Here is a 25,157-nt window from a genome sequence, read left to right on the forward strand (position 1 = left end):
TGTAGAAAGTCAGTAAGTAAAAAGTTTCCTATTTTAAAAAATTACAAGCTCGGTTTGATTAAAAATATTGTAAAAGCTTTTGGTTTCCCATATCTTTGGAAAAGTTTAAAAAATATAAAAAATAAAATTGTTTGCTAAATTAAACTTAATCTTGATTTACTTGACCAACAAAATATTCTTATTTATTTGAATAATTAATATGCTCGAAAACCTTTTTTTGATTCAGAATGTAAACGATTTTCGGAATGTTTCGAGCTAAAATAAATTTTCAAATCAAACATTTCAATGGATCAGACTATTTAAACCGCTTTTTTGATAGCAAAGGATATCTAATCAACGCTGAAATACGAATACTTTAATTTTTTTTTTAATTTTAATGGAACTACCATATTTTTTAATCTTCTTCACCAAATAGTCAACTAGCAACGCTTTTAGTTTCGCTAGGCACGCAACGATTTGTGGCCAAAATAAACATGCGCTATAATTTGCATGCTTAATCCCGTAGCTTCAGCTCGTATAGCTTCCGAGATCTCGACGATAATATGGATAGACATACTTATCAACGAATATTCCCTATTCCTCTACGAGAAAAAGTGGTTTACATGTATATAATCAAATTGATTGAAAATCCGAAGTCCTGCTCCTAAACCAAAATCCAGCAAAGGCAGATGACGTAGACCTAGAGCAGACCCGATGCATTGATAGTTCATGGTTTTTATTTGTGAATAAGAGTAGAGAGTATAATGTTGGGTACGTAATGAGTACAAACATCAAGCAATTGAATCAAACATTTTGCATCGCATGCATAACAATTTTGTATATAGTATGTATAACATTTATTTTGTAATCCGCTTCTGCTTGGGGTACTAAATTGAAAATCATAGAAGAAGCATGTCCGAATCTTGACTCCGGCTAATATGGTGATGTGTCGGTGACTTTGCGAAAGTAAAATCATGGGATTGGGTTTGCTTACAAATAATATAAATCACAATCTATATGTACATAATACTAAAATTGGTTAGAACGCTAAATCAATGAAACGAGGAGGTCGTCTGCAGTCCAAAAATTAAGGTAACAAAACAATGACCGGCTACAAAATAAGCACAATTTTGAATCCGCTTCGAGAGTGTTGCAGGTTGCAGTGTTTTGTGGGTGTTTCTCTGAATACAGCTAACAGATATCCATATTGAATGAGTTAATGCCTTGATGCGAATTCGCTCCTCCCTCAATCCGCCTACTCAATGTCGTGGAAGCGGAGGATGGCGCGTCCGGGAATCTCGGAGTTGCACAGCTTTGCGATGACCTCGGCGGCCTGCTCGCATGGGAACACTGAGTGCGGCGGCGGCTCGATCTTCTTGCTGGCCACCAGCTCCACCACCTCCGCCAGCTGCTCGGCGGTGCCGTTCGAGATGGCGATGATCTCCTGCTGGTACTGCTCCGACAGCCGCGAGAACTTGGGCAGCAGCTTCTCGGCCACCTCGTCGCTGATCAGGACCACGCCGCCCTTGGACAGGCAGTGCATCGAGCGGTGCAGGCTCCTGGAGGTTGTGCCGAAGTCAATCACCACGTCCACGGCTCCTCCACACACGTCCTTGGTGCGCTCGATGAGCTGCGGCTCGTACAGGCATTCGTTCCACTGCACCACACTGACACTGAGGAGGTAAATAAACAAAGGTGTTAGATTAATTGCTGATTACTATTTTAGGTATTTAAACTAAATAGTCTTCACCGGGGCAACAAAACTATAACTCAGTTGGGTTAAAAATGTTTACTCAATATTTAAGGGATTTTTATTTTTATTATATGCATTTATTACATTTTTAGCCAAAACGGAAGCTGATTAAGTAATTTTATTTTCTTATTTAGGGTCTGGCATATATTTACGTTTTTATGTAAATTTTTTGTTAAGCAAAACAGATTAAAACCTCATTACCCCTGAGATTAATTTAATTTAATATAAAGCATTGTTAAGAAAATAAATAAACTGTGAATAAAATATACTTGTACTTGGTAAACTGGTGTATTGGTCTATATGGTAAATAATTTTTAAATAGAGTATTTTTATGGTTTCGTCTTTATACATCGAGTACAAAATTAGGTGTCTCAAATCAAGATTAATTAAGCTGGAGCTACTGCTTTAGCTAGGCCCTTAAACTTTATTTAAAACAAATTGATGTGGGCAGCCAGGAACTGCTGTTTCTACTTACTTTTTGATCTCCGTGGCCAGGCGGAAGCCCTCGTCCCTGAGACTGGCCACTGTGATGTCCACGTTGTCGGCTCCAGTCGTGGCGAAGTGATAGGAGGCGATGCGCACGGCCCAGAGCGCCAGTCCGCCGGTGCCCACGATCAGGATCTTGGGCTTTCGCTTCGGCTCTGTGGCAGCCCGCTGGCTGAGGATCTGTGTGACCACCGCCTGGGCCTTGAAGACGGCGTTCCAGGCCAGCAGGGCGCCCGTCGGCAGCATGGCGGCCACCTCCATGGGCAGGCTGTCGGGGATCGGCACCACGTGCTTCAGGTCCGGCACCACGAGCAGCTCGGCATAGCCGGCTGGGGCCTCGTCGAACGGATACACGATCACGCGCTGCCCAATGTGCAGACCTCGGCTGTTGGCCTCCGTGATCTCCGAGCCCAGGGACTCGATCACGCCGGCCACCTCGAAGCCGGGAAAGAAGGACCCCTCCCGGATGCCCTGGTGGGCGGGCGAGGACATCGAGCTCACCGGCGGACAGTAGTCGCTTAGCTCAGAGGACACCGACGACATGCTGGTTATGGAGTTGGAGCGGTCGCGACGCCGATAACAGGCTCCGGCGCACACGATCCTGATCCTGGCGCCCATCGCTGGCGTGTCCTCAATGGGCACGAAGAAGTTGAAGACGCAGTTTTTGGCGCCCGGGCCGGGCGACTCAATTGACACTTGACGGCACAGCTTGTTCATGTTGTGTGGATTGTGGTGATCGAGATCCGTTGGCGGCAGATCGGAAGTCAGGGACAGTGAGTTCAACGACAACGAGGTATCTGTTGTTCCGCTGCAAGCACACAAAGGAATGGGTAATATGTTCATTAGAGATGTTCTATTTTTTTGGACTAAAAATAATTATGTCTGTATGTACATATTTATGTATATATGATGGTCATTAAACTTTTTTGGACTTGCTTACAAAAAAAATATATAATAAGTTCGCTATGCATTTTTCATATTTATTAATTACCACCTTAATTTTTGATTAGAACCTGCGACACATTAGCTTTTGAAACACTTTGGACCAAAAAGGTAAATATTTAAAGCGTATTCATTTTGGTTTTCTGTTTAGACAATATATAAATGGTATCTTCATGATCTTATTCATTAAAAAAAAGCTCATAAACCTTAAAAAACTACAAGACATTAGTGGTCAAACTTGAATTCTAAGACATCAGACTTTTCTTAGACTGTTCCTTTGTCCAAAACATATGTATTAACATCGTGCATACGCAGGTATATAGCTTACACATATTTATTACATATCCGAGGTCGTGTTGCGTACTTTTCAATAGTTTCAATGCCACAACATGATATGCGAGTTCTATTTCGTATTCTCGGGCTGTTTTTCCTGTATACAAACACTTCAAACGATAATCTCGTTTTCATTGCCAGCAACAATTCACCATTTTCCATATAAACAATATTGTTGTAGAAAATTTGTGTGTGATGTAATTACAGTTTGCGGAGTGCGCTAATAAAGTACCGCGATATCTGAAAGGTCAAGTGGGCAGGTTTTGACAATACAGAAATATTCTCAGATTTATTGACAATTTGATTTTGATACGGATGCCTTTACTTTAATGAAGTGACAAAACCCTCAATTAACAGATAACTAGTATCGCGGGAATCGGACATTAGATTTGGTTAATATACGAGCAAGGTTGGCAATTTATGGCTCATAAAGTGCCCAGATAAAATGAGTGGGCCAATATCGTTATTAGACTGGCCCAATGTCTGGCGTTTCAATTAGTGCATATTGCAGACCGATAAGGGATAGTGACAAACGCTTCCTATCCAAAGTGCTCAACGCTTGCGTATTATAATTTTAACTGAATTGAACACCAAAGATGCGATAATGCTACTTTATTCACTACAATGATGGGCTATTAAATTATCATATTTTCCAACAATCAAAGGAAAATATATATATATTTTTTTTGAGGTTTACAGAATCAATTGTTCATTCTGTGATTAATCTTTTACTAAAAATTACTAATCTACATCTTACACAGTGCATAACTTTAAGCACTAAACACTCATTTGTTTTCAAAAATTTGAATTTTTTTAAGTTAGGTTTAATTAAAAAATGTTATAAGAAGAATTCAACGGACATTTTAAAATATTTTCCTTCTTGAACGAATAAGTAGGGTAAGTAATTGAAAAACTCGATCACTAGAATTGATATACTCAATCAGCTTCAATTAATAGTTTACCTTCTTGAACTGAGCAAACTGTGTTGTTGACTGCATATATCGACCGGCATTTTGCTGTCCTTCGTTTCTCTTCTCTTTGCTTCTATTTTCTTTTGTTTTTTTTTTTATATTTATTATTTGTAATGCACTGTTGGTAAGCTGGTTAACACTTTTACTTGTGAATTGGCTAGATTTTTCTTTTCGCTGCACTCGCTTCGGATATTTTTCTCACGTCTTGACCAGCGCACTTCCAAAGAACATCTGAAGCGTTTTCAGTCGATGCGCCAGCTAAAAAGCAAAAAAGCCGGTCACGAAATGGAACGAGTGGAACTCTCTCACAGCCACACGCACACAGCACGCACAGTGGCGCACTAACAAGGGGTTGCTATTTAAAAAAAAAACTAAAAACAACTAAATTTTTGCAAATTATCATTATCATATTAATCTCATTTCAACAAAATACTTTTAGAAGTTTACTGGTTGAAATCATAAAAAAAATTGTTATCAATTACAGGTTTGGAAAGTTATAAAAAAAACCGTATTTAAACTTAAATATAAAATTTACCGATAAGACCTTAACATTTGATTAAAAAATGTTGTGGCATTGGTTTAAAAATAAACAAAAAACAATTCAAATTCAATTTTCCCAATAATAACGATTTCGAATGTTAAAACAACTATGAAAATATCCTTTAACATTTTAGCCCCCCTGACTAAATAATTCGTACACCACTGGATGTGCACATACACAGCACGCAGGGAATGCGTGAACATTTCAAATGAGTTTATTCATTTGTTTGCATTGCATGGCCGTATTCGCATCTATAGCAATGCATTTCAATATTTTCTGAATTCAGAGCATTTCATATTTATTAATAGCCGCATTTGGCTACCACTACTGGAAAAAACAGTATGCCTAAGTTGACTTAGATACAGTAAATAGTATTTTTAGCTTTTACCTAAAAAATTGTTCAATTTCGTCAAAACATAAAATCAAAAAAGAAAGCAATTAATGGAAATTTTTTTAAATTGTTTAATTAGGACCATTTTGTAATTGCAGATATCCTTCAATGAAAACTATTTTTTTTCCAGTGTATGAGAACGAGATTGTTGTTTATCTTTTGTTTACACATTCGAATTAACACGGAGGACGCAGTAGTAGAGAGAAAAACAAACACACCAAAACCAGCAATCATAACAATTTAATAAATAACAACAAATGCATCAGGCCAACGCGTGCGACAGATTTATGGCCAAAACAAAGTTCAGGAGCTGGTCGAAACCCCCTCTAATAACGGTTCGTTGCCAGGCGGCCGTCAAAGTGTTTATAGAACTTTCGATGACAAAATGTTTTTTTGAACGAAGCGATGCTGTGGGGGCGAATGGGAGGATGCCCCATTAGTCACGTCGGGTTTTTGATGGGTGGCGACAGATCATCTGAATCCAATTGAAAAAAATTGAATTATGTACATACTTACAATATGTAATTAAAATGCACTGTGTGTCCCCGATTCGAAAGCAAAATAAACAAACAACTTATTCATACATATGTTGGTATGTACATATGTTTGTACATACGAGCAGATACATAGATACAACAGACAGGATAAATTCTTTTTGGTGAACGCTTGTGGAGTTTTTCTTTACAATAGCTAGTGGTTTTGTTTTGAAATCAAGGGATCAACAGATGGAAGGAAGGAAAAAAATTTTAATTTAACTCTTTTACCCCTTATTTTTTTTAATTATTCAAAACTGAGGAGCACCTTTATTAATGTTCCACTGTGATCTTGCAGTGAGTGCATGAAACTGTGGGCATGCTGTATCTATGTATGTATCTCTATCTGTTTGCGATTGTTTGATTGTGTTTGTGGAGCGAGGAACGGTGGATGTTTGCATAGTAATGATATGGTCAGAAAGGGGGAGTGGGAGGGGAGCAAGCAAAAACAAAACCAAAACCAAAGTCATGAACACGTGCTCGCTGCATGATAATCACGCACTGGCTGAGTGACATTGCAAGAAGGAGAGAGAAATAGCGATGCCAGCTGACGCTCTCTTTTTTTTGCCCACCCTTGTTTTGTTTTCTTTTTCTTCTCTCTCTCTCTCTTTTACTCTCTCTTTGGAGTAACAAATGCACAAATGGAACGCGGAGATACATAGATACATCTTCTTTGTGCGTACCACTTTGTTGTTGTTCTTTGTTTGGCCACACACAGCAAAAACAACGCGTAAATAAAGCGCTATAAATACACCTTACATTTACGCAGTTACATTTTACACATTCGCATCCTGAACATGGCCAAAATTTATCTCATATTTTTGTGTTTAACCAACAGCATTAAATTATGCACTGAAAAAAGTATTTAAATTGGGCTTGGATTTGGTACCATTTATTTTATGTTTTTGAAAAAAAATCAATTAAGTAAGCTCAATTAATTTTATATACTTATTAACTAGAGAAAATATAACATAGAAGTTTGTTGAATTTGGTGATTAATTTGGGACGATTCATATACAATGTAAAATTAATTTTAATTTTAAATTTGCATGCTTTTCTTCTGGATATCAAACTTTTATTAACAATTTTTAATAGTAATATTTTTTTAAATTTAAAATTTCACAATTGACATTGAATTTGAATGTGAGTTTTTATCTCTTTCTTAAAAGTATACATAAAGTACCAGATAACTATTAAACAATATACATATGTACACAGAAGTTATTGGAATACATTGTTCATTGCAAAAGCGAAAGTGCCATTAAAATTCAAAAAGCAAAATAATTAAAAACAATTTGACTTCAATTAAATGCTGCGTTTCGACTCTTTACCAATTAAAATCGGGCGCTCAAAGATATGTACATATCAACACACATATTTCCCTGATCTCCTCATCGCGATCAAAAGATCAGATCACGGACAAAATATTTAGTGAATTATTTATTTATTTATTTGTTATTGCCCCGGCGCTCGCTTGAATTGAAAACATTTGTTGGTCGATTCCAGTCAATTGTATTTAATGACGGAATCAATCAAGTCTAATGATGGATTGGCAATGCAAATTTTGTGGGGGGTTGTCGCGCCAAAAAATGTGGACCACTGCCGTTTCCCCATACCACCCCATATTGCAAAATGTCACCAATTATGCAGCAATGAGACATAAAATTTGATTGCAATTGCAGTCGGCTAACCGGAGTGAACTCTGTGTGAAAAAACAATTAATGCGGCAGGGGTACGGGGAAATCGTGCTATTTTTAGTCCCTTTGTGTGAATGCGATTAATGCCTTCGTTCACAATCGAGATCTGAGTTTCCGACTTTGTTTTTCTTATTTTCTTCGTGCTTCATGTGTGGTACTAATTTACAATCCCTGATTGCGTTTTAATGGGGTTAAATGTGTACATACATATGTATATAATATTTGAAGCGTGTTGCGGTAAATATAACTATAAATTAAGACACGCCACACCCAGATTTCACAAGTATATACGATTTTCTTGTAGATTATATCAAGTAATCAATCAAAGTTTGCCTACCCCAACTTTTAAGAAAATTTCTGAAATACTAAATAGTTGTTGGAAAGCAATTGTTGTTGGAATGCCTCTGAGCTTATTGAGCATCATAAGATTTTAGGAACAGGTATCCCCTAGTTGGTATTAAGTGTTTTTCGCCAAGTCAAATCTCCGGGTACTGATAACTGCGTGGTCTACGATACGGGAGCCTACTTGTTTGATACTTGTGAAGACACAAACAATCTCAATGATTTACAGGCCACTCGACTGTGTTTTGGATTGGCCCCCATAAGAGTTGTTTACACGCGGTGTTTTTAACGCAGGCCTGGTCCAAGGGTTTGATTGAAAACGGGAAAACCTTTTCTAAACATTTTTCTATCAAAAACTAGCGTGTGTATGTCCCATTTAAGGTCAAAGTCTGGAATTACGCACTAAAAAGGTGGACACAATGGCAGCCGGAAAGAAAAGGCTCTCTACCCCAAAAGGGAAGTTGTACCCAAGAAAATGGCAACCTGCACGTACACCACTCCAGGATGCCAATTGCGTAATATGGATTTGTTCATAACTTACCCTTGTAAAAAAGTTAAAAGCGTAGTGTGTCAAAAACACTCCGGCCGTCACTTATCAAAATATGTATGGTTTATTGTTAACTTTAATAGTGGTTATTCAAAACGCTTGGACAGCGCTGCAACTTTGGTACAATATTTTGCGATGCCTTTCGACTGTTTTTATTTGAGGAGCACCGCAGCCGCACGGCGTACAGCAGGATACGTTTGACTTTGAAGTCTCCTTTGCCGAATAAGGAATAAAGGTAGGGTTTAAGTGTAAATACAAGATCTGAGTCTGCGCAGTTTTTGTTGTCGTGAGCGAAGACTTTCTTTGTTGTAGCGGAACCGGTTCATTTGGATAGATGCTAGCATGGGTATTTTATACATTTTATTGTATGCTTGAACCATTTCCTCTAGGTTTTTGGTAAGTAGCTGTGGTTTTTAATATTCTTCTGACTTTACCGTTTCCCTAAATTTTTAAATAGCCGCTGAAAAAATTTGGAATTTTATAGCACTTTTCACACCCAAGAGTATGCAATGCTTTCAAAAATATTTTCATTGATAGACAAATAGTAGGTCTCCACTAGAGTTCGCACCACCTCTAAGTACGTTATAAATATGTCGAAGTAAAATATGTTCGTAACGATCTGCTTTTAATTTAAACCTACAATTAAAATTAAATCGTTTAATACATAAAGCTGATATTGTTTAATTTAATTTAATGCACATGGAATGAGTGTTTTATTTTAAATAAACATTTTACAGTTTTTGTACCATATTGTGTTTTTTTCAGTCTAATTTTAACCACTGCTTTCAGAAAGAAATTTATATTATTTATAGCGAAATGAATTGCTTAAGTCTTTATCACATTGTCTATTGTTTCTCTTTTAATTGCAATGTTAAAATGCAGCGTCCTGTCGCCAGCCCTGTTTGATTTCCAGTGGAAACGCCCTAAAAGGTGGCCATACCATCTTCCTGCCAGCCAGTGTGACCGCTGATCAGCGCTTTGGTGTGACCGTACCGCCGGGGCGACTGAGTGTGAGGCTGGACTGCTAATTGTTTCCGTGCCACAAAATCAAACGCGCAGTAGAAATCAACAAGTGATCACCATGTCGGGCGCAGAGACGAAGACTTTCACGCGGGCCGAGGTCGCCAAGCACAACACAAACAAGGACACCTGGCTGCTCATCCACAACAACATCTACGACGTCACCGCCTTTCTGAACGAGGTGAGAGCCACTGGGAACACGTCGGAGTTGAGGGCTGAGGCCTGACGGCACCGCCCCGCCCCGCCACCGCCCACAAATGCGGGTCATCGGTGCTATTAGGTGTTATCTGAGTCCCACTTTTCCGTTGTGCCGAACACCGAACCCCGAACCTCGAGCACACGTAGACACATGTGCCCGGAATCGGACCCACTTTCCGTGCGTGTGAAGTGAACAGCCCCGCAATTAGACCTGTACTTTGACCCCGGGCAGCGTTTGACCTGCGCCCGGATTTCGTAGGTTCGACGCTCATCGAAACTTCCAGCAGCCACTTTCGCCCGTCGAAACTTCAAACTTTTGCAAGAGCTCCACATGACGAAACTATCCATTTGCATACACACAGTAGGTGTGTGTGTGTGTGTAGGGGTCAGATGTTAAGCGAAATCCGCGTCTGCATTTGCATTTGCATCGCATTTGATTTATGGACTTGGATTTGAATTTCGGTTCTTATGAAGGTGCACCGTCGACTGCCGGCTACCAGAAATCCCTCACCCTAACCCTCACCTCAGCCACAATTGGCTCTTCAGCATACACATGCTATCTGTGGGATCAACTGCTCCTATAAGATAAGCTCCGTGAAAGTTCCATTCTAACGATGACGTTGCATTTTTGGTACCTCAAAATAACAATAGTGAGGGTGACCTAGTGGATCGTTAACAATTCCATTCCAAAGTTTGACTACCCTATCGCCTGAAACGAACGAACCAGTCCATGTTTAAAACATGCACCTAATCTGATTCGCTGCGTCCTCTGCTTTTTTCAGAATATAATACAATATGTATTTTGTAATCTTGCGGATCAGGCCTTTTCGAACAAATAGTCAATTAGACTTCCAGATTTAAAGATGTTTCCTCTGCCAGAAGTCGAAATTAAAACTGATCTGATGTTCTTGAAATATAACAAGATAACCTTGCCTGCCTCCACGGTGTTTTTGGGGTGTTCAAAATTTTTCCAGTCCCTTAAAATAAATATTACCTACAATTCAGTAACCTAAGGTAATAATACAAAAAATTGTGAAAATGCTAGTGTTTGGTTTATCTTACAGTCGTTATCAAAACAAAAATAAATTTGATTGAGCAATCGTTCAAAGAATGGTGAAAATTACTTTAGCGTTCAGATTAAATATATTTATAGAAAAGCTTTTGCAACAATTCTACAGGTGCAATTAGAATTCCAGATTTGAAGGTTTTTCTTGCGTCTGTCAAAGTTTAAAAGGGAGTTTTTTTGTTCTTAAACATAATCTCAACCTTTCATGGATCTACAGGGAGGATTGGGTTTTTCAGCAACTTTCCTGTATGTTTCCTGTTCCATCAGATAATCATACAAAATATAGGCAAACCCTTTTTTTTGATTTATTTTATGGTTATCAAAATAGAAACAAATTTCACCACGAAATCGCTTCAAGAATGGAGAAAATTACTTTAGTTTATTGTGTATTGTATAATATAGCGACTTAAAAGCATGTAAATGGAAATTGTTTTATGTATTTTATAGGTTAACCTTAGCTACGATCCCAACGGACAAGATAATCGTTATTAAATTAAATTACATATGTCGTAATAACTTGTTTATCTTTGATGAAATTTACATTACACTTGACTTACGAGACATTAATATTATATGACTTAAACAATAGTGCGAAGGTTATTCAAATTGACTTTTGTACCATCAGTCGAAAATCCAAAACTAGAATTTTACTAATTAAAAGTTACTACTCTAGTAACTGAAATAAATGAAGATATGGAGCATATATAGATAGCACAAGTTCTTAAAGTTCTTAGTCAAACAATCTACAATATTCATCACCATATAAACGTGACGAAAATCGAAGGTGTGATTACCATATACCATATAGCTTCGTATAAACGGATGTTACGAAAGAGTCTTCCAGACTTGGAACCCTAAATCGATCCATAAAATTCAGGGTCAGACTGTCATTAGCATTTCTTCAATACCAACGCGCAGTGATTTATGCGAATATTTACCTCTCCTCTTTTTCGCTCCTCCACAGCATCCCGGAGGCGAGGAGGTGCTCATCGAGCAGGCCGGCAAGGATGCCACAGAGAACTTCGAGGACGTTGGCCACAGCAACGATGCCCGCGACATGATGAAGAAGTACAAAATCGGCGAGCTGGTGGAGAGCGAAAGGACCAGCGTGGCCCAGAAGTCGGAGCCCACCTGGAGCACGGATCAGCAGAACGAGGAAAGCTCGGTGAAGTCGTGGCTGGTGCCCCTGGTGCTGTGCCTCGTGGCCACGATCTTCTACAAGTTCTTCTTTGGCAGTGCCAAGCAGTAGCAGACCCTTTAAAGCCAGCAGAGACTTTCCAGCCCGCTCCGTAGCCACATAGATTATCCACGGAAGCTCAAAAGTCAGCGAAGGATTAGGAGATGGAGCGGGCCAGCGGAGCGGTGCGATTTTTATAGTAAATTTGTGCTAAGTTTTAAAGATTATTTGGCATTTGGCATTTTTGTACACCCCACTCTACACATGTAATTCCTTCAGACGCGGGTCTAGAGTTATGTTTCCCATTGATATTTCAACAATTGAGGCACGAAACGACACCGAACGTTTTAATTCACTTGTATGTACATTAAACATATTTCCAAACAAACAAAACAAAAAAAAAGCGAAATCTGTCAAAATTTCTCGTTTGCCATTAATATTGTCTGCTCACACAGATAAAGTCAAAATTAAGCGTGTAGCGCAGGGGGTAACCATTCGATAGACCAGTACACCATGGCCAAAATCCTCCAAATGGCAACCATGCTGGGCAGCTCCAGGCTGGGACACGGTGCCTTCGGTTTTGACGAGAGGCCTTCGGACGCGGCGCCGGTGCCGCAGATGAAGCGGGAGCTGCCCACGCGCAAGATGTGCCTGGAGGCCTTCAAGCGCACCCACTACGACATCCTCATCATTGGCGGCGGCGCCGTGGGCTCCGGCTGTGCCCTGGACGCTGCCACACGGGGCTTGAAAACGGCTCTGGTCGAGGCGAATGACTTTGGCAGCGGGACCTCCTCCAAGTCGAGTAAACTGCTGCACGGCGGCTTGCGGGACCTGGAGCAGGCCATCTCGCGGCTGGACGTGGCGGCCTTGCGGAGAGTTCGCTGCTCCCTGCGGGAGCGCAGCCACATTGGAAACCTGGCGCCGCATCTCAGCCGGCCGGTGCCCATCATGCTGCCCGTCCACCACTGGTGGGAGGCACCGCTCTACTACCTCAAGCTGAAGCTCTACCATTTGATGGCGCCGAAGGGCACCAAGAGCTTCCAGTACCTCAGTGCCGACGAGGCGCTGCAGGTGTTCCCCATGCTGCGCCGCCAGGAGCTCTTCGGCGCCTTCGTCCTCTACGAGGGCCAGCACGACGACGCCAGGATGTGCCTCTCGGTGGCCCTGACGGCGGCTCGCTACGGAGCGGACATCTGCAACCACATGAAGGTCTTGAGGCTGATCAAGAGCAAGGATGGCAATGTGGCCGGCGCGGAGGCGGTGGACCAGCTGACGGGTAAGAAGTACAGCATCCGGGCGAAGGTGGTGGTCAACGCCACGGGCCACATGAGCGACAGCCTGCGCCAGTTGGAGGACTCGGAGGCCAAGCCGCTCTGCACGCGCAGCTGGTCCTCGATCATCGTCCTGCCGCGCTTCTACTGTCCGGAGGAAGTGGGCGTCTTCGATCCGCACACGCCCAGCGGGCGATCCATCTTCTTCCTGCCCTGGCAGGGCCACACGCTCGTGGGCTCCGGCGACGAGTCGGGCAGTCCGCCCGACCAGGACGCCCAGCCAACGGAGACGGATGTCCAGGGCCTGCTGGAGGGCGTGAAGCACTTTGTGTCGCCCAGTTTCGATGTGCGTCGGTGCGATGTGCTGGCCGTTTGGGGTGGCTTCAAGCCGCTGCCCGTGCAATCCGACACGCTGCGTCACACTCTGCTGAAGAACCACGTGATCCACCTGGGACCGCGCAATATGCTGACCATTGTGGGCGGCACCTGGTCATCCTTCCGGGTGCTGGCCGAGAAAACCGTCAACGCGGCCATCCGCTACGGAGATCTTTCGCCGCTGCGCAAGGATTCGGTGACTGCCGAGTGCTGCAAACTGGACGGAGCCAGTGGCTGGAGCCCGAAGATGTTCATCCGGCTGGTGCAGGACTTCGGCATGGAGCGGGACGTGGCCGAGCACCTGTCCAACACGTACGGGTCGAACGCCTTCCAGGTGGCGGTGAGTGCGCACAGCAGCGGGATGGCCTGGCCCATTGTGGGCAAGCGCCTGCACTCGGAGTTCCCGTACATCGAGGCGGAGGTGAGGCAGGGCGTTCGGGAATTCGCCTGCACGCTGGAGGACATGGTGGCCCGGCGACTCCGCGTCGCCTTTCTCAACGTCCAAGTGGCCAGGGAGATACTGCCGCAGGTGGCCAGCATCATGGCCAAGGAGCTCAACTGGACGCGGGAGCACACGAGGAAGCAGATCCGCGAGACGCGCGACTTCCTCAACACCCAGATGGGCCAGCTGACCAAGGAGAACGCCTCGCAGATGAACATCCCCATCAAGATGTCCGTGCGTCAGGTGCGCATGTATGCCGGGCAGTTCAGCCAACTGGATGAGGACAAAACCGGCTACGTGTCCATCGCAGACTGCTGCAAGGTCATGAAAACAATGGGCGTGAAGGAGGTGCCCGTCGACCTGATGCACAACGTCCTGCGCGACATCGACGTCCATGCCCAGGGCAAGGTGAACCTGTACGAGTTCCTGCTGCTCATGTCCGCCCTGGTGCAGGGCGACACCGGGTACCTGCGCTACGCCCGGTTGTGCTTGGATCAAAGGAAGCAAATGCAGGCCAGCAATGTCCCGATCGTCATGCCAATGGAGCTGGCCGGAGGCGGCCTCTAAACTGCCACCCTCTCCTCTACAGTGATATGAAGTCCATTGACCGTCTTCACATTATACGTAGGAGTCGATCCCTGCGGGGATCGCTGCCTCAACTCAAATTTATTTCACGCACTTCCTGTTCACACAAACTAAAGGGGAAGAAACTTACAAACGGATGGACGGGCTACCCTACTCCTTGGGCTTCTCCTTCGGCTTGTAGGGCTTCATTAGGTTCTCGGAGAACGCCCGGATGCTCTCCGGACCACGCACCTCCTTCTCGAGCAGCGGCAGCTTGGTCACGTGGAAGTCTTCGTACAGGTCGGCGATCTGGTCCAGGTACTTCTCCTGGATCTTGAAGCGGGAGGCACACATGCTGCACGAGTCGTGGGAGTTCTGCAGGAACAGCAGCTGGTTCACAATGATGTTGTGGACGTCGATGCCGCACTTGGTCAGCTCCTGGACCAGGCGTTCTGTCTCGTACAGCGAGAAGAACTCGGCAATGCAGACGCAGACGAAAGTGGTTTGATCCTGCAACCGGAATAGAGCGGTTTAGATACTTGTATGGCATGAATAGAGGTATGGTATGCTTACTGGATTCTTGAACTGCTCGTTGACCTGGCTGATCACGCGCAGCATGTCGTCCAGCTTCTGGGAGAGCGTGTCCGCGTTCACATCGGCCATGCCCAGCATGGAGACGAACTGTGATAGCAGCGGCGCCACCTTCATCTTGAGTCGCAGCAGCTTGCCGAGTCCCTTCTCCACCACCTGGGGGAATGCAATCAGGCGCAGCGTGTGCCCCGTGGGCGCCGTGTCGAACACCACCACCGAGAAGTTCATGCCCTTCACCAGCTTCATCACCTCCGCGTAGCTCATGGCCTCGTCGATGCCGGGCAGGGCGTTGATCATCTCCTGCATGACGCCCTTGCTCACGCGCAGCGCCTCGTTGTCGCCCTCAAAGTATTCCTCGGGCAGCTCGTTGAGTCCAGCGTTTGGGTCGATTTCCATGGCGAACAGGTTGTCAAAACCATTGACCTGGAAAAGAGCACAGACATAGGTTTCACTTATCAACCTTGTGGACAAAATATTTTGTTGACTTTGTTCTAAATTGGGTAACTTACTACATTTATTAACTATTTAATTGCGAGAACCATTAAAATACCTTATGACTTACAAAATACCAAAGTAACATCCCTGAAGTTTTTCATTATGAAGAACATGAATTAGATCAACCTTAGTTTATGCAATTTTTTGTAGAATTTAACTTTTAGTTAGCTTAATTTACATCACTGTCTACTTGTTAAAGAACATTTAAATAACTTTGTCCCAATCATTCCCTTAGGTAGTCCAGTTCTTCGATTAGTCCACCTACCTTTGTGGGCACCTTGGTGAACTTTTGGTCGAATGCATCCGATATGTTGTGTGCCGGATCGGTGGATATAATCAGCACCGATTCGCGCACTTTCGACAGCTGAACGGCCAAGCTGGAGCTAGAAAACACACGGACCTCCATAAGTTGGCCAATAAAGCGGACTTGCTGTTGTTTTACCTGCAGGTCGTCTTGCCCACGCCGCCCTTTCCGCCCACGAAGATCCACTTCAACGAGTCCTGCTCGATGAGATTCTGCAGGCTGGGCTCCAGCGGCTCCAAATTGTCGACCATATTGCCAACTAAGTCGAGACACGTAGGAATTAAAGTGAAATTTTAATTGCAATGAATACGAATTCTGGCGAGGAGTGTGGCCGTTCGTTGCGAATGCGATAAAATAGCGGCTACTGTGTTATCGATATTAAAGTCGATTACTCGGAGAACAGCTGATCACGAAGTGGCAGAGCCAGGGACGGACACTCGATAAATGGCGCGAAACGTCGATTTGAAATGGGTTTCATTATGGGAAATATTCTTAGCTAACCAAAAAATTAGTCCAAATTGCTGGATGTAAAAAAAAACAACATACCATAAGTTTTAAAGCAAGTTACGTCTTGTGGCTGGGTATATTTCTCAATTTCTGCTTCTTATATCGTGCCTATTAAATGCACAAAAGCGCGCTCGGAGCGCAAGAAAATCACAATTCATAAGTGCCGCGGATGCTTGTCCCGCCTCAGCCGTTCCCCGCACCACCACAGCCACGACTGTTAATTGTGCAAATCGCGAGCTTATCAAAACCCTAGTGTCGGCGAGAAAATACGAACAACAAAAGAATATATAGTTATGGGCTACTAAAAATAGTTGTGAAAACACCGATGTGTCTGCGTTAAAAGCAGTGCGTTTAGTACTCCAATTTCCAGTATCCGCGAATCTTTGCGACATAAAGTATTAGCCGCCGCCTACACCGCCCTCCCAACATCGACATCCGTCCGCTACCAGCTGAACTCTGGCGTTAATAGAGGTTTCTTTCTTATCGCGGAAAACGGAAGCTGTGCATACAGTACACACTGTTAAAGAAATACTTATCCAAAGAGTGGCTCTTATATGTACATTATATTGCAAATATGAAAAATGTGGATGTAAGTCTATGTCGCTTTACAGCTAAAGGTTAAGGTATAGTACCTTATTTATAGTTACATTTATCTGACAAAAATAATATCGCCACTAAGTACTGGGTATTTAACCGGTTTTGGCATCATCTTTAACTTAATCATAAAATACAAAATAATTTATATTTATAACACCATAAAATATGCCTTTAAAACAAAATAGCAGAGTGTTTCCCACTATCTTCAAGCTCTTGTTTGTATCAAAAAACCTTTATGAAACTGTAAAAAGAGTTAGCAAAATCAAACATTTTTAGCATTACACTTGTTGGCCGCTCGTTAATTCTCAACAGCTCCACTTTTTTTCTGAATAATTTCGGTGTCATAAAAAAAAAACTAATAATAAACAGTAGTAACTAATTTCAAATTGACTAAATTTGCAACATTCCCCACCTCGTAGTTTTTCTGCGTGGCTTTACTAAAGTTTACTAAGTTTTCTCACAATGCTCAATTTACGAATATTTGAAATTCATTTCATAGAATGCATTTTTTTAATTCTTACAAAACTTAGGTAGTCTTAAAAAAATTGTAGGTAAAGGTTTTATTTTTAAGCATAAGTTTTATTTTGATACTCTCATGGTACTAATTTAATACTTATCTTATTGAGGCATTTTTCATACCCAATAGTTTAAAGTTGATGAAACACTATTTGATGCATTTTCACTAGGGGCGTCCAAATTTTTACTTTATTTCTGCCAATTAGAATTTGTAGAACTTATAAATGTTATATGTAAACTAGACATAAGTGTATACATATGTATGTAGATCAAAAGCTTATCTTGATTCTTATGGAATGCGATATATTTTAATAAAGACCGCGCTAAATATATATTTTCACCTGTAAATTAATAACACATCAATTAATGGTAAAAAGATAAACGCTTGACAACCCAATTTGTAGATATTGACTTGCTGTTATCGCCAAGTCGAAGAAAATATAATAGCCAAAAATACTTTTTTGTTTGACACACAAATACTTATTCACGGCTGTTATTACCTCCAACAAATGTTTTTTTTCCACATAAATATGTATGGCAATCGGTTTTATTTCACTGAAACGTTTCAATCATTTTGGCAGTGCGTTTAAAAATAAAGCGATAAAGTTGGCCGCATGATTTACGTATTGTCCCAGCCCTGGGTTTTCGAGATTCGTTTTTTGCGAGCCTGTGTGTGCGTTTGTTGGCCCATGAAATATGAGCGCATTAAATTTTATGATATTGTTTGGGCCATTCTCGGCTTTGGTCCAAAGCACACAAGCACAAACACAAACGTAAGGACTGCAAACAAGCGGAAAGTTCAAAGTCAAACAATAACACTTTCCATAAACAAAAAACCAACTCACACGCGTGCACAGCCAATTTGCTTGAAATCAGCGATGGCAACGTTTCAGTTACCGTTACCTGGGTTCTCACCCACCGCCTTTTCCCGTTATTTCCCATATGAAGCTTTCAAAGTGAAACTTTGACCTGGGCGGGAAAAGAGGAAGAGGACCCCACTTTCGTTTCTGCGTCGGGTTTTACGAATTCCTTAATTTAAAATTTATTATGCACAGGCTCGTTGTCACAATATGCCATGATTTTACAATTCTATCACAATAACAAATTATTACAATTAATAAACGTATTAGTTTAAATCAGCTATCAGTCAAGAACCTTAAAGGCTATTAGTTAGAAACAACTTTTCACTAAGATCTTTTTGGAACAAATATTGCAAATAAGCTTTATTTTAAAATTACAAACAAAAATAATCCAAAAATTGGGAAAATAAAATAATTATTTAAAAAAAAAACATTAAAGAAAAAAATCTGAACTAAATACATACATATATGATAAATCAATATGACTCTCTAAAATCGGGAGTCCCATATATATTTAGGGCCCATTTCAAACTGTCTCTATTATATTGGCAACTAATTGGAAATCGAAATGGTTCTTCGTGACTTCTCTAGAGGTACCATTTTGTGTGCCCTTACTACGGGTTGTATTATTTCAGTCAGAATTTTGCAACGCAGTGAAGGAGACATCTACAGCCCTATAAAGAATATCAATTCTTGATAAGCATCACTAGGAGAGTCGATCAGTCGGAACGAGCCAGATCGGACAACTATAGTTATAGCTTCCATAGGATCAATCGAAAAAATTAATGAACAAAATGGTAACTTTGCTGTTTCTTAATTTTTATAAGTTCTTTCAGATATAGAAATGGTTAAATAATATAGCGCCCTTAGGAAAAATCGGAATATTCGAAAAAAAAGAATTTGTTAAAAAAATTAACTTCTCTATTTTTAATCTTTTCCTTTTATGCTATGAATTTCATGAATCCTTGAATACATGAAATTAAAATAGCCCTGCTTATGCTTGTGCCTTTCTTTGTGTGAAGTTTTTTGTTTCGGATACAATTTTGGTAGCCTGAATACCAAGCCTAAGGCAATACATGAAATGGTGTTTAATAAAAATTAAAAAAAAAAACATTTGAACTTACACCGGCTTACGAGTCACTGGTATAATAATAATTTCTTTGGGCTAGGTTAAAAAAACTTTATTAAAATCGCTTTCGTATAAACGCAAAGTTTGTGTGTTTGGCTCTGGCCAAAAACAAACAAACAAACAATGGGGGCACTAGCACCTCACATTTAATAATGTGGGGGCACTAGCACCTCACATTTAATAAATGTTCGTGTCTTCGTTTTGTTTTGGGGACATTTCCCCTTTCTCCTTGCCTGTCGCCTGGCCGAGCTTAGCTTTTTATTCGTCGTCCTTCGAGTCCTTCGAGTGCGCACTTTATCAAAGCTTAGCACCTGACAATTTGCCGCGCGACATGCGGCCATCTGCCCTCTCTGTCTGGCGAATTGTAATGAAAAAGTGCTTTGTCTCAGCACTCCTCGCAGTTGTTGTTGCCTCCGGCCTTTTCCACTTGCTGCAGCTCGCTGCCTTTGAGCAACTAATTAAATGAAATCCGATTAGTGCGGCGTGGAAAGTGGAAAGTTTTAGAGTCCTTATGGCATTTCTCGCTGCCGTCGGCAACTTGCTGCACTCTCAATATGCCAGCGGTCCCACATTTTCCGAGCGGAGGAGCAGCCGTAACCTTGAGGTTGTCTACAGAACTTTACAATAGAGGCATTAAAAAACAAAAATTTTAATTAATATTGCCATCAAGCCTTACACTAGTACAGACTAGAAATTTCAAATTAATATTAAGCTAAAGGCCTTTTTTGTTCTCTAGAGTGTTAAGGAAAAGGACCTATATTTTTTTTTATCTCAAAAGGGGGTTTTTTTTAAACATAATAATTTTAACTATGTTAAATTTGAATTAAACTTAAGCTTTTTTGTGCCTTTATAAAGGTAAAAGGTAATCTTGTATTTAAAAAGAGAAAGTTTCTAGTGCCCTTAAATCTCTGTGTCGCACACATTAATTAAGGACTTGTCGTTTGTTTTTCTGCGCAGGACTCCAGTGTGATTAACCATTTGGGATTTTCCAAGGGGTCACAGTGTTTGTTTAGATTCAAACCTAATGGACAACCTGTTTTGAAAGCTTTTATTAAATAGCGGTATTGTGGACACTCCTGTTTCAAGGGCCACTTGAGGTGGATTTTCCGTGGAAAAGCGCTTATTAACGCCACGCCAAGCTGCCACTCTGACGATGGGTGGCGGGTGGCGTTAGTGGCATGCAACAGGCGGCAGTGCCAACGGAGTTTTCCGAGTTCCGCTGTCAGCACGTCACTCAGTTTTCCCCCTGCAGAAATCCCGTTGACTCACAGCTCGCATTTCTGCATAGATTTCCACCGAAAGCGACACTACATTGTGGAATTTCTATTGGCGGTGCCATTGCCTGACGCTTCTGGCCGTGACTTTGAATTGGGCCTTCACCGTCGAGCAGTGCACTTCGAAGACCTCGTCGCTCCAGTTGCAGCATATTGGCCAGGATCTCGCGGTGAGTCGGCTGTTTGCAGGCCACAATTTAATAAATTGGACAAAGGTCAGAAGTAGGTGATTATCAAAAACTGTACTCTTTGATAGCCTTGGCATATTTGTTTTTATCCGAACAGTTACAATTTATCGTAGCGTCTGTGAAGTCGACAAACATTTTGATATATTCGAAATCTATTATAATAAGAACTTTGTTTTGAAAAAAGTGGATTTAAACTTTAATCATAGAAAGAACGTGCAAATTATTTTCAATTATACGAGTTATTATAATGGTTTAGATTACAGAATTACGCATAAAAGTTAAATTAACTTTGCTGTCTTTCTTGTTATAAAAAATGTATATAAAATAAAACTGATATTTTCTAAATCCCTTAAATTAAAAATTAAAAAGGGTAACAAATATACATTCTAAATTCTGAGAGTGACTATTGTAACTTATCGCCCAATAAGGATGTGCACACACACTATTGCTGACCCTGCAAGTTTTTGCATTTATCTCCTTTTAAGGGCGTACATTTCAAATGCACCTGTTAACCGTTGGCTAAATTTATGACTTCCTCACTTGTTGTGTTATCCTTTGGCTTTTGTTTTCGCTCAGCTGTAAGTGCGATAAGGGATGGGAACAGAGAGAGAAAGAGAGGCGGTAAGCGCCTTAAATAAAATCAACAGCACACACACGAATGCAATCTCCACATACAATAGCTACACAACTACAACAACGAATATAAATTGCACATAAAGCGTATTATGCAAGCGGAGGGGGGAGCCCTTGGCGGGGGAAGTCAACCCTTACCCCCTAAGGTCCGCCCGGCTCTCTCACCTTGACGGGGGTGGTGGAGGGGCGAAAAAAGAGCAAGTTGTAAACCGGCAAATGGCTTTCACTTTTCATAGGCATCGGGTGTGTGGTGAGCTTGGTGAAAAAGAGCTAGAGTGCTCTTTTGTCTTAAGAGAGTCCGCAATATTTTTAAAAAAGTTATTTTAAGTAAATTAAATATTTAAATACTAAGTAAAAAAGCTTGGACTTTCCTAAAATAATGTTTTATTTTTTAGCTATGAATTTTACTTTTTTCTTTACTGTAAAATATAATTTGATTTAAATGATATTAAAAGCGTAATTATACGTTATTAAAACATTATTATATCCCAAAGAAATAAAAAAAAGTTAAAATGGAAAGTTAAAATTTTTTAAAATACATTTTTTTAATTAATAAAACACTGAGTTATTCCGACTGTTCTATGGGAGCTATATAATATAGTCTCCCGATTTAGACCAATTTTAAACCGGCAGTTCTAAGACGAGCCAAACGTTGTCGACTTGATTTCAATTAAAACTTCAAAACCTAGAAACGCTGTATTATGATTATTTTTTACTAAACTAAAGCGATATATTAAATATTCTTAATCCATATCCCACATATATATCCCCTACCGGTTCTTCCACCGGTTACATAATTTTCAGCAAATACAATATAACAGGTATAACGAAGATATCAATGTTCGCGCTGCATATTGCGTATACGCAGTGTGTTCGGTTTTGAAACTAGGAATATTGTGATAACCCAACAAATATCTGTGTAATCTTATTTTATTTGACAAAATGAAAATGCATACTTAAACGGCTTTGTGATTATATTTGTAACCATTAAGATGGCTTTTTTTATGTGTGTATGTTACCATTTTAAAATAGAATGCAATGTACAACGTGTCGTATTATCTCTTACAATTTAGTTGAACCTACATTTCAATAATAATAATTATAAAGAAATACTTTTAACGTATAAACAGAATTTCATTATATTTATTTAAAAACTGCTAATTAACCTTTCGTTATACAGTATAATCAACCTTTATCATGGCGTTCAAACGTAACGTAAAACTTTAACTCTCGTTTGTAATTAAACGCCACAAGCTTTTCTATTATCCGTTTCCTAACTTATAAAAACTCCGGGTTGCCTTGGAAATTTAGCCTAAGGTTCAGCTTGAAGCGTTCTCTTCACGCCGGCGAACTCACCACTCGCACAAAGAGAGAGAGCGAACCAAAGAGAGGGCAGCCAGTTTGTGGAAATTGTAATTGAAATTCCAGCGTCGCCGATTCGGCGCCTGCAGTGCGTAGGCGGTTGTCGTAGACTGACGTCGTGGCCAACAGCACGTGCTTACCGGGGCGGCGCGTGCAGCAAACACAGCAGAATCAGCAGCAGCAAACAGAGCAGCAGCTGTGCTGGCCAGCAACAACAACATCGGGGGAGAGCAGCCATAGCAAAAACAACGACACATTCAGTACCAGCTTTACTATCGCAACAACAAAGGCTTTGGGCTAGGCAAAAAGGAAAGCAGGAGGGGAGAGAATTTAACTTGAGTGAAATTCGAACGGATGGAGAAGAGGAAGCAGCAAGACAATACATCAATGCAGGATAACTGTTTTATTGCTTGAAAGAGTGTGAGCAAGAGAGAGAGAGTGAATGAGTGTGAAAATGCGACAGTAAATTAGTTATAAATCTGCACCTTGTTATTTGCACCTAAATCGAAAAAGGTTTATATATTTTTGTTGAAATACTAATACTCGGGAGAAGACCAGAACAACCAGCAAGTAATCAATGTCAATCAAAGTTAATTTACCAACACAAAAACGTATACGTAAATTCTATTTACGCAAAGTATACTCAACAACGAGCGGTAAATAAGAGGAGGAAGAGCAGGCCCATAAGTAGGCAACAGAAGAATTAGAGGCACCAAGCAGCGCAAACAGGATACTTAAAATATCAGGGCAAATACACTCACACACACACATACACTCAAAAGGAGGTTCATATTTTTGGCAAAAAAAACCACCGCACGAAATAAATATAAAATAAACCCAACAACGCTGAGGTGTATGGCCCAAAGGCAAGGCAAACAAACAGAGCCGAAAAAGAAAAGGAAAGCGAGCCCGAAATATGCCGAAATGCTGGACAGAGATTGATGCTGGCTGCCGACGAACAGCAACAAAAACAACAACTGCAAAAACGACGAGCAACAAAAACAGTGGCAACCGCCAAATGTGAGCAGACAAGCGACAGCAATTGAGATATGTAAGTAACGCATATAGACGCATGTTCAGATATGTAGACAGTCAAACATCTTTAATGGCAGCCACCATCTTACTTTTACGAAAAATCCTTTAATTTGTTACTCAAGCTACAGCCAAAGCAAGGATTTGGTTTCTAAAAACTATGCATAAAAATTATTCTAAAGCAACAGAAATCCAAATGAATTTAAACAACAAATAGGTCTTATTTATATGTTTTTGGGACTATAATTTGAAAATTTTAAGATTTTGGTCAAATGTCGGAAATTTCGTCAATATCGGGGACATTTTGCAGTCCAAAACTGAACTGGAAAAGTTCTCTTTCTCGACTTATAATTATTTTCTTCAATTATTCAAAACAACTATTTTGGAAAAGTCTAATACTAATAACTTTAAAACATTTAGAAACTTAACTCTGCGAGGGTAGAAACAGGGTCCAAAGTTCTGAAATAAGTAGAGGGATGTTAGTTCACTCAGTTAAAGCGACTTTTAGAAGGAAAGCAAACAAGGTAGGTAATGGACTAACTCGACTTGTAGAGTTTGATTTGCAGAAGTCTTCTTGTAAGGAAACTGAAATTCGTGTTTGTGCAAAAAGCTTTATGCATATTTTTAAACGTGAAACGATGTGTTAGCGCATTATTTGACTTAGGCACCAAAAATACTAAGCTTGCAAGAGAGAACGAGAAAGAGGGAGAAACGGAGAGCAAGAGACAGCGGGAGACAAAGAGAAAACAAGATGAAGAGTGAGATGAGAGAATAAATTTGTTGAACCTTAGCCCCAGGCAGAGTTGAAGTGAAAAACAAACAGGGCAACAAGGCATATATTCGCACGCACACACACAGCCCACAAGGTATCACACTAAAACGCCACGTTGTTTGCTACCCAAGTTGTATCAACTTGTGCTGTCCCAAGAACCTCGGCCATTCGCGCAGCATTCGAACTCAATTTGGAAGGACCAAATACCAACACACTTGCGCGCAAACGGCACAAAAATCGATGGAACGAAAAAGAATGACGAAAAACGG

At 41.0% G+C, this 25,157-nt stretch overlaps 5 protein-coding genes across 6 annotated transcripts in view; 3 read left to right on the top strand and 2 right to left on the bottom strand.

Moving 5' to 3' along the window:
• Nucleotides 1-698: 698 nt before the first annotated feature.
• Nucleotides 699-4,695, bottom strand: LOC108149645 (zinc-type alcohol dehydrogenase-like protein C1773.06c). Its single transcript, XM_017277382.2, has 3 exons — nucleotides 4,456-4,695; nucleotides 2,208-3,026; nucleotides 699-1,652 (listed from the first exon to the last, which is right to left on the bottom strand). Exons 1-3 carry the CDS (start codon nucleotides 4,503-4,505, stop codon nucleotides 1,235-1,237), a joined length of 1,287 nt encoding a protein of 428 aa, XP_017132871.1. The 5' UTR covers nucleotides 4,506-4,695; the 3' UTR covers nucleotides 699-1,234.
• A 4,818-nt stretch (nucleotides 4,696-9,513) lies between these two features.
• LOC108149636 (cytochrome b5) lies at nucleotides 9,514-12,395 on the top strand. Its single transcript, XM_017277368.2, has 2 exons — nucleotides 9,514-9,716; nucleotides 11,764-12,395. Exons 1-2 carry the CDS (start codon nucleotides 9,597-9,599, stop codon nucleotides 12,046-12,048), a joined length of 405 nt encoding a protein of 134 aa, XP_017132857.1. The 5' UTR covers nucleotides 9,514-9,596; the 3' UTR covers nucleotides 12,049-12,395.
• A 93-nt stretch (nucleotides 12,396-12,488) lies between these two features.
• On the top strand, nucleotides 12,489-14,733 carry LOC108149634 (glycerol-3-phosphate dehydrogenase, mitochondrial). The gene has a single exon (XM_017277366.2). The coding sequence runs from the start codon at nucleotides 12,490-12,492 to the stop codon at nucleotides 14,629-14,631; it is 2,142 nt and encodes a 713-aa protein (XP_017132855.1). The 5' UTR covers nucleotide 12,489; the 3' UTR covers nucleotides 14,632-14,733.
• On the bottom strand, nucleotides 14,677-16,371 carry LOC108149635 (ATPase ASNA1 homolog). The gene is made up of 4 exons (XM_017277367.2): nucleotides 16,157-16,371; nucleotides 15,980-16,097; nucleotides 15,202-15,642; nucleotides 14,677-15,138 (listed from the first exon to the last, which is right to left on the bottom strand). The coding sequence occupies exons 1-4, from the start codon at nucleotides 16,267-16,269 to the stop codon at nucleotides 14,800-14,802; spliced, it is 1,011 nt and encodes a 336-aa protein (XP_017132856.1). The 5' UTR covers nucleotides 16,270-16,371; the 3' UTR covers nucleotides 14,677-14,799.
• A 156-nt stretch (nucleotides 16,372-16,527) lies between these two features.
• The window catches only part of LOC108149637, a 28,600-nt gene continuing 19,970 nt past the window's right edge, over nucleotides 16,528-25,157 (top strand). The window contains exon 1 of one of the 2 annotated variants that reach the window (XM_017277370.2): nucleotides 16,528-17,114. The gene's annotated coding sequence lies outside the window, so the exon portion shown is untranslated. Of the gene's footprint in view, nucleotides 17,115-23,184; nucleotides 24,136-25,157 lie in introns of those variants that run through there. The other variant, XM_017277369.2, reaches the window with a different exon arrangement.

This window comes from Drosophila elegans, unplaced genomic scaffold (assembly GCF_018152505.1).
Source record: "Drosophila elegans isolate 14027-0461.03 unplaced genomic scaffold, ASM1815250v1 contig_133, whole genome shotgun sequence".
In the NCBI taxonomy this organism is placed as follows: Eukaryota; Metazoa; Arthropoda; class Insecta; order Diptera; family Drosophilidae; genus Drosophila; species Drosophila elegans.

What these genes read in the sequence shown, in the direction of transcription:
- LOC108149645 (XM_017277382.2), bottom strand. Translation starts at nt 4,505, where the DNA reads ATGCCGGTCGATATATGCAGTCAACAACACAGTTTGCTCAGTTCAAGA. An exon ending in AGTTTGCTCAGTTCAAGAAG is followed by an intron (nt 3,027 to 4,455) that starts GTAAACTATTAA and finishes GTGTGCTTGCAG; the next exon opens with CGGAACAACAGATACCTCGT. An exon ending in CTGGCCACGGAGATCAAAAA is followed by an intron (nt 1,653 to 2,207) that starts GTAAGTAGAAAC and finishes TTACCTCCTCAG; the next exon opens with TGTCAGTGTGGTGCAGTGGA.
- LOC108149636 (XM_017277368.2), top strand. Translation starts at nt 9,597, where the DNA reads ATGTCGGGCGCAGAGACGAAGACTTTCACGCGGGCCGAGGTCGCCAAG. An exon ending in TCACCGCCTTTCTGAACGAG is followed by an intron (nt 9,717 to 11,763) that starts GTGAGAGCCACT and finishes GCTCCTCCACAG; the next exon opens with CATCCCGGAGGCGAGGAGGT.
- LOC108149634 (XM_017277366.2), top strand. Translation starts at nt 12,490, where the DNA reads ATGGCCAAAATCCTCCAAATGGCAACCATGCTGGGCAGCTCCAGGCTG.
- LOC108149635 (XM_017277367.2), bottom strand. Translation starts at nt 16,269, where the DNA reads ATGGTCGACAATTTGGAGCCGCTGGAGCCCAGCCTGCAGAATCTCATC. An exon ending in GTGGGCAAGACGACCTGCAG is followed by an intron (nt 16,098 to 16,156) that starts GTAAAACAACAG and finishes TGTGTTTTCTAG; the next exon opens with CTCCAGCTTGGCCGTTCAGC. An exon ending in ACGAGCAGTTCAAGAATCCA is followed by an intron (nt 15,139 to 15,201) that starts GTAAGCATACCA and finishes TTCCGGTTGCAG; the next exon opens with GATCAAACCACTTTCGTCTG.